A 15,501-nucleotide genomic window follows, 5' to 3' on the forward strand; every position below is an offset into this window, starting at 1 on the left:
TGATCCTTGACACGGACAATTAATCGTTGGTACAACTTTTTTATGTCTTCGATGCATTACATGTAAATTATGGATTCCGGACAATTCATCTACATGTCTACGTGTCTACTTATACACTTGGTCTGTACCGCGTTAACGAAAATCTGGTACGTTTAATGCAAACCCTCAGCGTAGACAGACTTCCAACTCTCACGCACACTCCACGCTTTCCAATATTCAACAACCTTCGGAGGGACAGGTTGCTTAAGCTCGCTCTCGAGTGCATCGACGTCTTTACCACCAACAGTAGCTACGATACGAGATAACCAAGCACCGCCATGGAAGTCCGCTTCACCTGGAACGTCACCACCGAAGAAGGCCGTCTCATCCGGGAGGTAACTCGGCAGTGAATTGAGAATGAAGGTGCGAAGGTTCTCCCAATGCTGAGTGGACGTTTCGAAAAACTTTTGCTTTGCATGATCGGGTGCTTTGTCGGAGTATAGTGCGAGGAGCCCGCCGTTACCTTCGATTTTGCCTTTGTAGAAGTCGCTGAACTCGGATGCTTCGGGTGTTGAGGCGTGTTTGTGTAGTGCATCTTGGCCTAGTGTGGTGAAGGGAAGAATGTGGTAAGGAAGGGAAGGATAGGGAGATCAGTATCAGAGCTTCATTTCAATAAGATGGATCACGGGAACCTACGGCCTGACAAGAACGATAGTACGAGACCAGAAGCGCGAGCTTTCTTCTCTTCATCGTTTCGCTGTAAGCAGATCGTAAATTTTCAGATTTACGTTGAGGTGACACGGACGGAGATTTGAATCGAACGAGGTAGACTTACAGAAAGGAGAAGGGCAAAGTTAGGATCAATGTCATCTTCATGAATACGTTTCACGATATCATTGTCCGAAGCCTTCTTTACTGACTTTGGGGCGTGCTCGACAAGGTATGAGATGACGTCTGTTGTGTTGGTATACACTTTGCCGTCTGCAGTGAGAGTCGGGAGAGTTGCATTTGGATTCTGCGAGTTATTATACTTCATTGTATTATTTCGTTAATTGAAGTTAGGTACTTACGACCTTGACGAATGAGGGATTGAAGTTCTCTCCCTTCAGGAGGTTTATAATCTTGATTTCGATACCGTCCGGGAAATATCCCAGCTCACGACTGAATGATCGTCAGTGAATAAAACGACTCTTAGAAGGGCTCCTTACATGGCAAGCTCCGGAACAGCAGCCCAGACTGAACCCCCAAAAGTGTACAGAACTGGCTGGAAGCGATATTTAAGTAATGGATACATTTGATATTTTCCGGCCGAGCTCACCTTAGACATTGATACTGGAGATAAGGGCTACGAAGGCGGTCTAGAAAAAGGATGAGAAGAGAGTGGCTCTGGTGGTTAGAGGGGAGAAGATTTTTGCTTTTATACTAAGGGAAGATGTAGTGCTCATAATTGCTTTGAATCAATGAATAATTTGATGATGCGGGATTGACGGATAAAGAGCAGAAACTTGCCAGAAAGTGTCAGGAAGCACGCCAGTATCTCAGAGGTTTGTCACCCTCACGTGGACACACATGACAGGAGAAGAAACAGAAACGTCAAAGTCAAAGCAGATTTCATACCCGTCCCGAGTGCCTGGCTATGCTGCTGAAGGATCTATGTTGCATTACTGTGGCCACCAAGGACCATTAAGGACCAGTGAGGAAGTGTGGACGATGACTGTCGATCAACTCTGCAGATGACAAATGAGCACGTGTTTGGCTTCGGGCATGTTCGGTGCATGGTACACAAACAAACTCTGTTGAGGGGTGCATGCAGCCAACACGTTGAGCCTGTGCTGGTCCATGAGAAGTGCTCTCGTGAGCCTGGCCTGCGCGTGTTCCTCTTAGTCCATCTCGGTCTGTTATCTCCCTAATTGCAAGCGCACAATTTTTAACTAATTTGCTCGCTGTGTTTGTATGCCTGAGCAGCCGGAGGATCGAATGTCGGGCAGCGGTTCACGAGGCTCGCGCGGTTCGAGACGTTCTCGCGTCACTGATCAAGTACGTGAGGCTCCAGTTGTAGAACTAGCAGACGAATCCGCTCCAGCGTACGCTTGTTCATATCTCCCGCCTCGCTTCTAGCCTTCTCATCTCTCTTCATATCCCTCAGCTCTGTATACGATGACTTCACAGACAGAGACTCTCTAGGTGGTCACTCTGCCCCTCCACTCCCCATAAAGCCGCCAGGCAACTTACCACCTGGCAGCATCGGGGTAGATCCTCGTTTAGCAGGCAACACCGCTGATGAGTATTACAATGACATTGTAACAACGCCATCCGACGAGGTGCCAGCCAGCCCCTCGCAGGCCCTCTCCAGGCGTAGGACGTCCTCGCATGGTCTCTCGCATTCACACTCACACTCGCACTCTCCTTCCCATGGTCACTCATCCCGACGCACACGGAGTCACTCCAGCGCCCGGGAGGTGCTTCGCCTTCTTCTCAAAGCAGAGGGCACCGACTCGAGAGAGGCCCTCGCCATGCTACGGAGAGCACACGACCGTCTCGAGTCGGAGAACCTGCGCGCCAATGAAGCAGAACGGCGCGTCCAAGAGGCGAACGATCGTTGGAAAGTCATAAATCAGGCACGCCTGCAGGCACAGGCCGAAGCTTCTCGTATAAATGAAGAACTTCGATTGTATAAGCTTCAGCTCGAGACCGCCCAGCAGCAGATCGCACGTGCGAATGACATGATTGCACAGACAGACAAAGAAAAGGATAAAGCAGAGGACGAGGCTGCCAAGGCTAGACGACTAGCAAAGAAATATGAGATTGAGTCCCTAATCCAGAAGGCTAGAGAGGAGGGAAGACGAATAGGCCGACAGCAAGGCCTGCAAGAAGGCATGGAGAACGCCTACTATGATGACCGAGCGTATGGAAGAGACTATTATGATCGCGATCGCGAGTTGTACGAGAATGGCCGGCCTTACGACGAGCAGACTTACGACGGGCGGACAATTATTGACGACGATCGGTACACGAACGATTACCGCGAAGATGGGAGACACCCTATGCAATATGTTCCAAATCCCCAAGGGACAGCAGACCCGCGAGTGCAACGCAGTCGGCCGACACCTCGCACTCCGACAGGCATCCCTCCGCGAACGCGATCCGTACCAGGCGAAGCTTCATCCCGTGGTCCGCGCAATTCGATACTCAATGGTCTCTCGCGTCTCGGTCGAGGACGACGACACGGTCCCGAGATGGATAGGAATGTCGCAGTCAATCCATCCAATGCACCGGATGTCGCTTCCATTGTCGATGAGATGCCTGTCAATCCGATCACGTCTCCCCTTCCGGCTGAGGAGATATCCCAGGTAAACCACACGACACCAGTGCGCATGCCGGAACCGGACTTCAACCCGGACCCAAATGATGTCCCTCCGATTTCCATGCCGAATCGGCCAAGGTCGCCCGCTCACCCGCCAATACACATCCCGCCAGACGGTTATATCCCTTCACAGGGTTTGGATGGATCGATTCGACTTCCACCACCTCATGAACTGGGCCAAGCTCCACCCACTCCACGTTCGTACGATTCGCCTTTACCGAACGCGTCAAATTTGCCGCCTGCTGAACCTGCAGTGCTGCCTCAGAGAGAAAGGAGCCCAATCACACGAGACTATGGGCTACCTCAGGAACAGTCTCGTCCCAGTCGAAGGCATCGTTACCAGAAGAGTGTCGCGGATTCCGATGACTCTATAGCGACTGGTGCTTTTTCACTCGTATCACCTCCAGACGGAAGACAAACTTTGATGCGGGATAATCGACTGAGCGCCATTCCAGAACACGACCCACGCTATGCAAGCCCGAGTGGAAGCATGCGTCAAGCGGAGGGCGCCATGTATCCTGGAACTCCACGTTCCAGGTCAAGCAGACGTGGTGATGCTTACATTTCTCCTGAACCTGTCATGGTTGAAGAACCACCTGTACGTCCAGACTTGGTGCGTCATTCTTATTGAGTTCTTTATGTTGTCTTCCCTCCTCATTATTTGCATTCTGTTTTTATTCATCACTGCCTACATTACCATGATTATTGAATAGGGAGCTGCTTTCTCACCTCGATCGACACGTTCAGGTTTCGGACCGCCCAGGCCTTCGAGACTGACTACCCCGGCACCTCTCGCACCGTCTCTTGGTGCCGACAACTATGATCAGCCGGCATATACACGCCCACGCATCAACTCCGTTGCTTCAGGTTCAGATATCGGAGGCCCCATTGGAGGCCCTGGTGGCACGCCACGCCCATCGAGGAGTAGAAATATGACGCCAGCATCTGAGTACAGAAGAAGCAGACCGCCCACCGCTACCGGAGTCCAGACGCCGGAGATCACTATTACTCAAGCTGTATGAGCTTTCTTTCATCTCTCTTTTTATTTTTGGTTTTATCTACTCCATGGACTATCATCATGCTCTCTTTCTCTATAACCTTGCGACATCTTTTCTACCTGCTCTTTGTTTATCCCTATGTCCTTATTCTGCTTTCTGTTGTATTGTCGAATACTGAACTATTTTGTTTTTATTTTGTATTAGTCTCGTTCTAACTCCTTGCAATCGAGAACATCAAATATGCCGCGAGACCATATTAGTCCTAGAATGTCGTCGTATAGTCATTCAATGCCTGTGCACGCACCCCCCTCTCCCGTAGTTGTGCCAGGATTTCCAGATGGATTTGTTCCTAATTCTACGTCCCCAGTGATACCTGGCTCAACTGAAAACTTGCCGAGAGGGTTTGTGCCTACGCCAACGATGCCTACTCACGACGGTCTCCCACCTGGTTTCCAGCCACATTCCCCATCTGCGCCTGAGGGCGCTCCGCCAGGGTTCATGCCTTCACCTGCTGTGCAAGCTCCGTCACTTGCACCACCTGATGCACCACCTGGGTTTGTTCCTGACCGTCCGGATATTTCTCCTGGACCTCCACCTGGCTTCATTCCTGGTTCTCCTGCTCCTCCTGGGTTTGTACCCGGGTCCCCTGCTCCCCCTGGTTTCCTTTCCGCGTCTCCTGCCGCACCTCCAGGAGCGCCTCCCGGATTTGTTGTAGATTCCTCTGATCAAATACCTGGTGCACCAGTTGGCTTCATGCCGAGCTCGCCGATGCCCGACGGTGCGCCGCCAGGCTTTGTACCACAATCTACGTCAATTCCAGTCAGCCCGTTACCAGTACCTATAACAAGTCCAAACATGAGCGTATCCGGGGCTCTACCTGTCCTCGCAAGGTCGACGAGCGAGAAATCCGGAGGATTCTACGACGCTGGTCGAGTTAGATCGGGAAGTTCGGCATCGAGATCTCCTAGATTGTCGTTCAGTGGGCCGAATGCAGGGTTTCACAGTCGAGCCGCATCGGATTGGGATACGCGCTCTGCGTGGGGAGATAATCGAACGGAACGCTCTCCGCGTCCTGTACGCGGACCAGATCTTACTTCCCCACGTATAGGGTTGGAACCAGAGATAATTCGACCAGGATCGTCGTTATCCCGAAGAGGCTCGAGTCCAGTCATTCCCGATCCGGTGACGTTCCAACCTTCGCGGGCGAATTCTTCTAGACGAGGTTCGCGGGTTGGTTTTGGCGACGTGGTGGATCCATCGGGTGTGCCACTGCCTTTGTCAACTGCACCATCATTTGCGCGGTCTGGACGAGCGACCTCGGATCGGTCTGTTCGTGCGAATTTAGAGAATGTACCACCGCCGGCAGTGGTCCGCTCGCAGAGCGCACGGAGCGATGTGTCTCGTACGCGTGGAGGCATCTATACGCCCAATGGAAACACCAATGGTATGCCAACACCGTCAATGGGTACACCTCGACATCCGTCGCTGTCTGGCCTGCCACCTTCTGGACTTGGAAGTCCTTTCTCTAGAAGGTTGGACCCTCATCCAGAAGATGCAGATGAATACGAAGTCGTTGCGTCTGATGTATCGCAGGATACACTAACGACTCCTCCCGCTGCGCGACGCAACCTCCCACGCGATCGCGGTACACCTGCTCCGCCAAAACGAAGCCTAGATCCACTCGGGATGCGTAGCCCTTCCGCAAATCAAACTCCAAGTCGTCGTGTATCTATCCTCGCCCCAGCGGACGAGCCAGGACCAATGGAGCCTTCGGCATCCTCATCAGCACTAAGGAGGTCAGCGTCAAGACAGAGTATTGCGAGTAACAAATCGTACTCCAAGTTCGATCCGAATGAATATGTCGACCCTGCTGTACTTACGAGTGGACGATCGCGTTTGTTGCCGTTACCCGTGGAAGAACCGGTAGCTGCTCCTGCTACGGCAGCTGCGGGTGGTGGAAAGGGCAGGAAGAATAAGAAGGGTAAGAAGAAGTGAGTCTATTTACTCTAGCTTGATATACACGATATATCGATCTTTTCCGCTTTTCCGTTTTGAATTTGAATGTCCTGTGCAATTTCGAATTCCCATGTCCATGCATCTGTTTGTCCGTTATGACTTCTTCATGCCCTCATTGACGAATTTCGTCATCTCACCTATTGCATCTGTTACATCTGATTCCGACAAGGAAATTCCGGAATTCTTCTTGTAATACTTTCTTGGATACGATTTTCAAAGTGGAAATTCGATTTTGTAATAGACTGTAGAAGCACCAATCTGTTCACCGATCTAACTCATATTTCGAAACACAATACTATGCATTATTCCACTAAATCATCTAAATACCAAAGAGATCCGATCTACGTTTTCTAGCAAAATAAGTGTTGTTGAAAGATGACTACGGCATCCTCAGAACAGGAAGACCTAATAATAAATGTAATTAATAAACAGAGATCATGGATTAATGCAGTTTTGCAGTCACTAACCTGATCCTCAAGCTTGCTGACAGTCCTGGGTGCCGGGTACTTCAGATCGTCTAGGTGTTTCCTAAGTTTAAGAAAATCATGGTCAGCAAAAACACCATAAAACGAGATTGATGAAGGACTGACTTCATTGCAGTAATCATCGGCGGGGGTCCGCAGAGGAGAACCTTGATATCATGGCTGCTCGGCGGAAGGTGACGCTCAATCTGGTCTTTAGTCACGAAGCCAACACCACCCTTCCAGTTCGGAGGAGGGTTGTTAAGGACATAGTACACCTTGAAACGATCATTGTGTTTCTCAGCCAATTCATCCAGCTCCGTACGCAGCAGAATATCCTCCACGTTGACGTTCGCGTAAATGAGTGAAATCTTCGTACGGTCGTTCGGGTTCTTGAGCGCTGCTCGGATAATTTGAAGCATAGGCGTGATACCCGTTCCTCCAGCAATCATACCGATTTCGCGAGTTAGGGTCGGGTGGTACTTGAATTGACCCTTTGGTCCTCTGACACGGACATTATCACCGATTTTTATCAAAGAAAGATACTTGGAAATGTTTCCCTTCTCGTAGGACTGAAATAAAATATTCGGTAAGTACAGTTCTTGGGTTTACGAAAGGAGAATTAGTCAACGGGCCTTAACAAGGAGGTCGAAATGTCCAACGTCATCGTCACTGCTGGTTGGTGTATACGAACGCATGATGTTCTTTCCATTTATCTCAGCCTGCACAGAGATATGCTGACCAATGGGGAGCCCTAGAACATCGTCAGGCGAAGGCAAACCGAAACGATACCTGAAATAAAATACTTGTGAGGATCGGAATGTTATGATATTGACTTTACGGGACACGTACAATGCTGTATTCGGTGATACGGTGAACTTAGCAACCAACGGAAATTCCTTCCACTCTTGAGGATTTAAAACTGGCTTCTTTTCTGGACAGGGGGAAAAGTTAGAGATAGTCAGTGCTTGCGCCCGTGGACATGTTTACAAGCGTGTACTTACTTGATTTGAGGAGCTTAGAGAGGATAAAGACAATTGTAAGAAGGCCAACGGCAGCAGCAGCTTGAGCACTCTGGTCTGCCTTGATAGTGTTGATGACGTCCGTGAAGGAAAGCATCTTTGGAGGAGATTCCGTGGTAAAGTCCTTTTTCTGGAGACCGATGAGGATGAGATCGTTGATGTCCCAGCCGTTTGACCTGAGGTAGGAGCCAAGGGCTGAAGTGCCGAGATAGAGAACGGCGAAAGTGGAGACGAAGGAAAAGAGAAAGAGGAGCTGTGGTGCGGACGGCATGCGACGGCGTCTCTCTCTGAGAACGTACGCGAGGAAAACGCGGAATAACCGGAACTCTGCTCGTTCGACTTGCAGTTGGACGCGTTTCCGAAAGAAATTCACAATTTCGAGTCGCGTCCACCCTTTATTATGTAATCTAAATAATCAGCGCTTTTGACGTTGGCCTTGTTTGTTGCTGAAGCCTCCGTATCTGCAATTACTTATAAACATCGAGGAACCTCTGTATGGCACACGTTGCGTACTCTGTGAAACCTAAAAATTACTTAGACTGGCTTCCGCCCGACAAACGCATGTACTCGTGATTACAACTGTGGTTCTGCTTCTCCATCACCCTAAACCTACCTACTTCAATTAATTGATTAAAGTCTGCATGAATTCACGGAGCTTATCAACGATTTATTCAATCCAACGGGTATAAGGCACCCAGATAGTTTGTCGGTTATGACCAGGCACGTAATGCTGCACGACTTTCGGCCTCCATGCCTGTCCGGTGACTTGCACTGGCCGCAGACTATTCGGTCATACTAAGTAGATCTATCACGATTCACAGGTGCAGCATTTTCGCATGTAGGACGCATTGCGATATACAATAGCTTCCAACTTTATGTGACAAGAAATCCTTGAAAGGCTAGGTTCGGAGGCCTGTATCATACTTGGAACTGAGCAGTGCAAGCACTTGTATAGCATCGGAGAAGCCGCCGGTCACCGCACGAGATACTGAATTGTACATCTTGGCTCCAGTGCTTCTCGGTCTTGCGTGGGTGCTTCGGTAAATTGTGGCTCTCCCGTGCTAGCTCGGTTGCATCGGGCGTCAGTGCCTTTCAAACGGACAAGTATCTTATGGCTCACCATCGATATCAACACGTGTTCTACTGCGGCAGTACGAATGAATCTCAGGCTTATGGTCTGGATGATGCAATTCACCCTTGTGCTGAATGGATAAATGGCCATGAGCGGATTCTCCCAAGCTATAGTTCTTGCTCTTCAAATGGACTCCGCAGCATACAGAGATTTCAAGACCTCTAGAGGCTTTACTTATCACTACTTCTTTTCACCTCCTACCGACGCAAACAGGATAACTTTGCTATTCTGCCACGGGTTTCCATCATCTTCGTATGACTGGCGCCGACAGGTCGCTTTCTTCAAAGAGAAGGGCTATGGCCTAGTAGTACCAGAGTAGGCAGCCCCTCCAAGCCACTTTTCACAATGCGTGCACTTCTAACTGACATATCACACTTGCATAGCTTGCTAGGCTATGGAGGCACTGACAGACCCACGACGGCTGAATCATATAGAATGAGCGTTATGGCACAAGACTTGGTTGAGATCCTCGACCACGAGAAAGTCACTGATATAGTTGCTATTGGACACGACTGGCAAGTGTATTGGTCTGAGCCTCTTACTTGCTTAATCATAACTATCTGCTTTCCAGGGGATCACCACTAGTTTCCCGACTTGCCTACCACCATCAAGAACGCTTCGTAGCTTTCGGGACGCTTGCGTCAGCATACATGCCGCCAGACCCGAACTCCGATTACAAGAAGTTGGCCGCTAGCACAGAAGAGGTATTCGGTTGTAACCTTATCGGGTACTGGGAGTACTTCGCGTCTGATGACGCTCCGAAACTTGTTGAGGAGCACGTAAGTCGCGTTATTCTGGTTCTTTTGCGTCGTTTAACTCAGAGAATTGCTTCGGCGAATAGATCGATTCTTTCCATAGTTTGATATTCCCTTCCGATCCGTTGTTCTGGAAGGACCATTTTGCGTCGAACGAGAAGACTAGAGAATGGATCGCATCAAACAGGGTTGAAGGGAGACCATCTTATCTCAGTGAAGAGGTAAGTCGGTATACCAGTCTGAAATGAAATCGACTGACAAGTGTGTAGGAACTGAAACAACACCAGGAAAACCTACTGAAGGGAGGTCTCGTTGGTCCTTGTTGCTGGTATAAGGCAATGGTGGACGATCATACACCCGGTGAAGAACGGAGTATGCTATTCCACCCTGCTGACCTTACAACATTCCATTGACACTGAAATTTTCACCAGGCATGGAGATTGACCCTGACAAACTAATAGTCCACAAGCCTGTCTTCTACGGCGCAGCACTGCAAGACTACATCTGTCTCGCGGATTTCGGAAAGGCAGCAGCTCAGAGGTTCTGTCCGAATGCCCGAATCGTAGACTTTGAAACTGATCATTGGATCATGATGGCTGCTCCGGACAAGCTAAATACGGAGTTATTGGATTGGCTTGAGAGTGATGTTGAAGGATTCGCAGACCAGGCCCGTAAAGGTGTTGTTCAACAAGTGCTTGAGTGGTTGACGGGATACTACCAGCGTTTGAGATTGTTCTCTTAACTATGTAACGACACTTCTCACGTAACACCAGTACTGTATTTGCTATACTTTGACTATGACGCATCATTATCGACAAAAAGTTAAGCAATGTGTGGTATGTTGAATATAAATAACTTCATTTCTTTATGAAGATCGAGATAAGATAAGATAATTAATCTAATCGTTTAAGCGGAGTGCCTGGGGATTACTCATCTCACCTAACCACATCAAATACCATTTCAGTCAAACATGCCAGATTGCGTGAAAAGGCTGTCAAACTGCCGATGGCAACGGATACCGGAAAACAATTCATTACAAAACATACGAGACAAAATCGGTAAAGATTAATGGACATGAACACAGCCTAAATCCTTCCGCGACAACAGAAACCCACGATACGTCGGAAAACAGGAACACAGCGTCAGTCAGGTATCGTCTTGCTCAACTTCGAACGCGCAACAGAATACATCTTTGTCAATTAACAAGAGTCCCTTCCCGTCTGGTGCCCAGCGAACGTCCCGTAACTGGAACTTCTCTGTAAAGACAAATAGTAATGAGTAATACAATGTACGTTTAACTGCTTGCCGCACTTACTTGCTGGTATACCAATACATTCCGCAATCTCTTCCTCATCGGCATCAGTATGTGCCTTATCCTCGGACTCAGACGACCATTCGTTGCTCCACATGTACATGCCCCCGCCACCGCAGCATAGAACAAGTGCACCGGCTCGGACGGGATTCCAACGTGCTTGTAAGATGGGTGTGGATTGCAGCAGAACGCTTCGTAACTTTGGTTTGAAGCGCTCTGAAGGGGAAGGGAAGGAATAAATGAATAACGCAGTAGGACTTGATTCTTATGAACATTATTAGATTAGTTGGGACTGTCCAAGTTATTCGCAAAAGTATAGTTTACCGTAGCGTGTAAGCAACAAGCTTCCATTTACATTCCACTCAAGTTGAACAAGACCAATCTTTGGATATGCCTTTGATGCGTCTGCTCTGATCATAGGTACCGTTTGTGTGCCTTGAGGCCGTTCATCTGAATAGCGGGCTTCAGTATTTTGAAGGACCGCGAAGAAAGGCGAACGCACATGTCAAATAGCCTCGACCCAAAGTCGCTTCTATCCAATTTGCAGGCTCACGCCATACATTCTGCAAAGATTTCTGTTAAGCATTTTATTACTTCACCCAATTTCTAGACTCACGACATCCAAAGGTATGCGGTTACTCAGATCCAGTGTCGCCACGCAAGACCAGCTTAATCCATCCAAAATGTATACCTATACCGTGTGTAAGTATGTTAAAACCCTGGCGATGGCAAAAGGGATCTACTTTATCGGAATAGCCACCGACTGCAATAAACGATCCGGATGGATGCCAGGCCACGCAACGTACGCCGAGCCCAGCATCTGGCTCGGGAGTAAATGTTGACAATAACGTCCCAGTCAAGGTGAGGATGCAAAGCTTAAACTATTGAAGCAAATTAATCACAGGCAAAGCTGAGAGGAGATAAAAAAAGAAGTGAACCTCAAGAGGACCTTCCCATACTGCTATATGCTTTCCTGTTGGAGAAACAGACAAAGACGCTAGGGAGGAAGTAGGGAGTGCGTAATGCTATCTTTTAGCTCCGTCAGCCGCAATGCCGGAATAAGAAGCAGAAACGCACTCGAGCTTGCTTGAAGGAGTCGCCTGCGTCATAGACACCGAGCATGTCCTTTGATCTATGACGTTCGGCGAGGACGAAGTAGCGACCATCGCGTCTGAAGGCATAACCTAATGTATTAAGTAGATGAATGGTTGATGATAGATGTAGATCAGGTATAGACAAACCTCGATCGGGAAGTTTGGGATATTGTATATGCGTTGCTTGTCCAGTGAGAAGAGACCAAACGGTAACCCGGAGCTAAGAACAATTCATGGCTGGTCAGCATAAATATAGCAAAATTAGCCGAGAAGACATACACCCCACTCCGAGAAGCAAAGGATGTGACGTCCGTCTGGAGTCCACTCGGCCTTGATGAGACCCTCGACACCAGCTTCGATCCGTGCAGACCAATCTTCGTCGCGCATCTTGAAAACATTGACGACGCCATGACGTGCGGATGCGGCAAGCAGAAACTCGGAGTCGGCGGACCAACCAATGTGGCTGATTAATGCGGGCTCCGTTGACGCAGACGTCGCGGGAGCCTGACTCACGGGAGAATGCCTGTTGGAGTTTGTGGCGAACGAGAGGTTCGATGGAGAGGGTGCAGCGTCGACGCGCCAGGTACGTGTAATCTGGAATGTATCAGCGCGCCGCACGACGAGGCGGTCGTGGATGGCGTTTGCGACCCAGTGCGCGCCATTGCTGAACGCGACGAGCGCGTTTGACTGTTGAAAGAGCTCTGTGTAATCCATGTTCGGAACTGAGCCGGACGCTCCACAAAGCAAAATGACGCGAGGCGCGTTTGTAAGCCGACAGGCACACACAGACGCCGAGGCCGAGGCCACAAAAGGCAAGGGCAGTCGGATTGATATTTTACTAGCTCTGTCTCGAAATCCATCGAATAAGCACTGTGCAGTCATCACCTCTATAAATTATATAGTCCGTCCCGGCCGATGACTTCCAGTTGCCCGTTTGTGTTCCCCTTTCTCCGCCACTATGGCCACCGCGTCGGCTACCCCCACCATTTTCGAAGACCGCAGCGAGACCGGTAGCGTCAATGAACAATTTCAGCATCAATTTTTCCCAGGGCTGGAAGAGCGAAAGAAGGATCCATACCTCGTGGAATTTGATCCGGATGATCCCCTCAATCCTCATGCAAGTATTCCGCTAGATCCGGACACCATCGACTTCTAATAATAACTATTTCATTTTGCTACAGAATTGGTCTCGTGTGTATAGATGGTACCTTACAGGACTTGGCGGTATACTGGTCCTAAATGCGTACGTTCAAGCCAGATGTGTATCGGTCGCCTACAGATGATTAACTGTCCCTCTAGAACCTTTGCTTCGTCCGCACCTTCTGGGATAGCCCGGCAGCTAATGCAACAGTTTGGGTTTTCCATGGAGGTGGCTGTCCTAACCATTGCCCTCTTCGTCGGTGGATACTGTGTTGGGCCCCTACTTTGGGGACCCCTTTCGGAGCAGGTAGTTACTATCTCACTACTTGCTTGCACTTGATTCTCACAATTGTCTACAGTATGGCCGCAGACCGGTTTTTATTATAACCTTCTTCGTTTACACCTGCTTTCAAATAGGCTGTGCACTGTCCCAAAATACGGCTAGTATCATCATCTTCCGACTATTGGGAGGGACGTTTGCGGCTGCTCCATTAACAAATAGCGGGTAAGAAACACAAATTTTAATAACTGAAAGATGGCTTATCACGGTCTCTCGTAATTTAGAGCTTTGATTTCTGATATGTACGTTTCAAGCTCACGTTTCAAATAACCTTTTCCTGACAATTCCTCAAGGTGGGATGCAGGTACCCGAGGCAAAGCTCTTGCTCTATTCACTCTTGCTCCCTTCGCCGGCCCCTCTCTTGGCCCAGTTGTCAGCGGATACTTAACGACGGCGGGAGTATCCTGGCGTTGGCTCTTCTGGATCTTGACGATGTTCGCTGGTGTATGCTTTATCCTTATTGCATTTACCCTTCCCGAAACTTATGCGTGAGTATTTCTCCCCCTCCTGTCGTAACAAACATAATAAGTGCCCATTTTCCTAGACCCGTAATTATGGCGTCAAAAGCAAAGGCTATGCGTCTAAGGACAGGTGATGACAACTACTACGCTCCTATAGAAAAGGAAGAAAAGGAGCACTGGCTGAAGCGAATCGAACACACTGTTGCTCGACCGTTCAAAATATTATTCCAGGAGCCCATGCTCATTGCAATCACGGTTTACATGAGTGTAAGCGTTGATTCTTCCTCAATTTATCACGTGCGCACTGAATGAGAATTTCTTCCTAGTTCGTCTACGGATGCATTTATTTACTCTTTGAGGCGTATCCTATAGTCTTCGAAGAGGGACATGGATTTTCACCTGGAGCCACAGGTTTAACGTTCATCCCCGTGTTCCTTGGCGGCGTTACTGGAGTCATTGTCTACCTCTTGATATTCAACCCTCAGTACGAGCGTCTAATCGAAGAGTACAAACCGAATATGGTGCCACCTGAGAAGCGGATGAATATCGCTGTAATTGCAGCTCCGATCTTCGCAGTCTCATTCTTCTGGTTTGGATGGACCTCGTACCCGTCAATTTCATTTTGGGCCCCTATGCTGGCTGGCCTGGCCATGGGTTTCTCTGTCGTATTCATCTTCGTACGTGTTTTTTTTACTCCTGCATTCAAGCTACTCACTCAAACAATGATCAGTTGGCGTTATTTAACTACATGATTGATGCCTATTTGTTCGTCGCTGCCTCCGCCCTAGCAGCGAATACCGTCGTTCGAAGTTCCTTTGGTGCAGCTTTCCCACTTTTCGCGACCCAAATGTATAACGCATTGAATCCACGATGGGCAAGCACGCTAGTTGGGCTTGTCGCCGTGGTAATGATACCGATTCCCGTTATTCTTAGAAGGTACGTATTTGCCACTAGGTTGTTCATGCATTTGCTTATGCAATTGGATTTAGATACGGAGCTAAACTCCGCAAACACTCAAAGCATGCACCCAAAGTTGCTACAACGAAACCAAAGATTGAAGAACCCGAAGTATAATTACGATATACATGACCAACTTCATTATTTCTATTGTACATCTTCGTATTCTCATATAAAACAGCCCCTTGCACCTCTACAAAGATTTTTGTTTTCGATAGAGGCACAGATGGACCATGACTTCTTTCTTTCTTGACTTCTTGTTTTCATTCTCACTTCTGTTACTCTATATTCATTGTTGTTTTGATCATACTTACTTCTGGATTACCTTCACAATTCATTACACCTGTACACCTGGGTTACATATGTTTAATAATTCACATGTACAAACTCAACCCATTAGTTCAATATTTGAATATATTTTTGTTAAGTCAAGTCGGACTTATCCGATGCTGTGTCAGTGTGATCAGCCG

General features: G+C 48.5%; 7 protein-coding genes across 7 annotated transcripts; 4 read left to right on the plus strand and 3 right to left on the minus strand.

Moving 5' to 3' along the window:
* Positions 1 to 26: 26 nt before the first annotated feature.
* On the minus strand, positions 27 to 1,690 carry FOMMEDRAFT_106643 (uncharacterized protein). Its single transcript, XM_007265698.1, has 7 exons — positions 1,489 to 1,690; positions 1,298 to 1,429; positions 1,188 to 1,243; positions 1,050 to 1,140; positions 815 to 994; positions 676 to 736; positions 27 to 580 (listed from the first exon to the last, which is right to left on the minus strand). Exons 2-7 carry the CDS (start codon positions 1,304 to 1,306, stop codon positions 153 to 155), a joined length of 825 nt encoding a protein of 274 aa, XP_007265760.1. The 5' UTR covers positions 1,307 to 1,429; positions 1,489 to 1,690; the 3' UTR covers positions 27 to 152.
* Positions 1,691 to 1,932: 242 nt separating this feature from the next.
* Positions 1,933 to 4,365, plus strand: FOMMEDRAFT_155280 (uncharacterized protein; the record flags this gene model as incomplete). The annotated part of the gene is made up of 3 exons (XM_007265699.1): positions 1,933 to 2,063; positions 2,126 to 3,956; positions 4,057 to 4,365. The coding sequence occupies 3 exons, from the start codon at positions 1,933 to 1,935 to the stop codon at positions 4,363 to 4,365; spliced, it is 2,271 nt and encodes a 756-aa protein (XP_007265761.1).
* Positions 4,366 to 4,608: 243 nt separating this feature from the next.
* On the plus strand, positions 4,609 to 6,336 carry FOMMEDRAFT_155281 (uncharacterized protein; the record flags this gene model as incomplete). Its single annotated transcript, XM_007265700.1, has 1 exon — positions 4,609 to 6,336. The coding sequence occupies one exon, from the start codon at positions 4,609 to 4,611 to the stop codon at positions 6,334 to 6,336; it is 1,728 nt and encodes a 575-aa protein (XP_007265762.1).
* Positions 6,337 to 6,673: 337 nt separating this feature from the next.
* Positions 6,674 to 8,140, minus strand: FOMMEDRAFT_106647 (NADH-cytochrome b5 reductase). Its single transcript, XM_007265701.1, has 6 exons — positions 7,823 to 8,140; positions 7,671 to 7,752; positions 7,454 to 7,610; positions 6,948 to 7,390; positions 6,825 to 6,885; positions 6,674 to 6,762 (listed from the first exon to the last, which is right to left on the minus strand). Exons 1-6 carry the CDS (start codon positions 8,109 to 8,111, stop codon positions 6,748 to 6,750), a joined length of 1,047 nt encoding a protein of 348 aa, XP_007265763.1. The 5' UTR covers positions 8,112 to 8,140; the 3' UTR covers positions 6,674 to 6,747.
* Positions 8,141 to 9,099: 959 nt separating this feature from the next.
* Positions 9,100 to 10,529, plus strand: FOMMEDRAFT_106649 (alpha/beta-hydrolase; the record flags this gene model as incomplete). The annotated part of the gene is made up of 6 exons (XM_007265702.1): positions 9,100 to 9,287; positions 9,356 to 9,493; positions 9,544 to 9,751; positions 9,814 to 9,948; positions 9,997 to 10,099; positions 10,159 to 10,529. 6 exons carry the CDS (start codon positions 9,100 to 9,102, stop codon positions 10,467 to 10,469), a joined length of 1,083 nt encoding a protein of 360 aa, XP_007265764.1. The 3' UTR covers positions 10,470 to 10,529.
* A 216-nt stretch (positions 10,530 to 10,745) lies between these two features.
* FOMMEDRAFT_106654 (YVTN repeat-like/Quino protein amine dehydrogenase) lies at positions 10,746 to 12,847 on the minus strand (the record flags this gene model as incomplete). The annotated part of the gene is made up of 10 exons (XM_007265703.1): positions 10,746 to 10,983; positions 11,043 to 11,303; positions 11,364 to 11,489; positions 11,542 to 11,602; positions 11,656 to 11,730; positions 11,783 to 11,920; positions 11,978 to 12,064; positions 12,117 to 12,223; positions 12,281 to 12,353; positions 12,413 to 12,847. The coding sequence occupies 10 exons, from the start codon at positions 12,845 to 12,847 to the stop codon at positions 10,874 to 10,876; spliced, it is 1,473 nt and encodes a 490-aa protein (XP_007265765.1). The 3' UTR covers positions 10,746 to 10,873.
* A 227-nt stretch (positions 12,848 to 13,074) lies between these two features.
* FOMMEDRAFT_140202 (MFS general substrate transporter) lies at positions 13,075 to 15,424 on the plus strand. Its single transcript, XM_007265704.1, has 10 exons — positions 13,075 to 13,250; positions 13,315 to 13,376; positions 13,433 to 13,580; positions 13,633 to 13,778; positions 13,838 to 13,855; positions 13,907 to 14,101; positions 14,158 to 14,341; positions 14,401 to 14,751; positions 14,805 to 15,010; positions 15,064 to 15,424. The coding sequence occupies exons 1-10, from the start codon at positions 13,092 to 13,094 to the stop codon at positions 15,146 to 15,148; spliced, it is 1,554 nt and encodes a 517-aa protein (XP_007265766.1). The 5' UTR covers positions 13,075 to 13,091; the 3' UTR covers positions 15,149 to 15,424.
* Positions 15,425 to 15,501: the final 77 nt, after the last annotated feature.

The sequence above is a fragment of the Fomitiporia mediterranea genome (genome assembly GCF_000271605.1).
Source record: "Fomitiporia mediterranea MF3/22 unplaced genomic scaffold FOMMEscaffold_5, whole genome shotgun sequence".
NCBI classification, from domain to species: domain Eukaryota; kingdom Fungi; phylum Basidiomycota; class Agaricomycetes; order Hymenochaetales; family Hymenochaetaceae; genus Fomitiporia; species Fomitiporia mediterranea.

Coding starts and splice junctions, on each gene's coding strand:
- FOMMEDRAFT_106647 (XM_007265701.1), bottom strand. CDS start 8,111: ATGCCGTCCGCACCACAGCTCCTCTTTCTCTTTTCCTTCGTCTCCACT. Junction 7,611..7,670: donor GTATCACCGAATACAGCATT/GTACGTGTCCCG, acceptor ATTTTATTTCAG/GTATCGTTTCGGTTTGCCTT. Junction 7,391..7,453: donor ATTTCGACCTCCTTGTTAAG/GCCCGTTGACTA, acceptor ATTTTATTTCAG/TCCTACGAGAAGGGAAACAT.
- FOMMEDRAFT_106643 (XM_007265698.1), bottom strand. Junction 1,141..1,187: donor GCTGTTCCGGAGCTTGCCAT/GTAAGGAGCCCT, acceptor ACGATCATTCAG/TCGTGAGCTGGGATATTTCC. Junction 995..1,049: donor ATCCCTCATTCGTCAAGGTC/GTAAGTACCTAA, acceptor AATAACTCGCAG/AATCCAAATGCAACTCTCCC.
- FOMMEDRAFT_140202 (XM_007265704.1), top strand. CDS start 13,092: ATGGCCACCGCGTCGGCTACCCCCACCATTTTCGAAGACCGCAGCGAG. Junction 14,102..14,157: donor ACCCTTCCCGAAACTTATGC/GTGAGTATTTCT, acceptor CCATTTTCCTAG/ACCCGTAATTATGGCGTCAA. Junction 14,342..14,400: donor CAATCACGGTTTACATGAGT/GTAAGCGTTGAT, acceptor ATTTCTTCCTAG/TTCGTCTACGGATGCATTTA.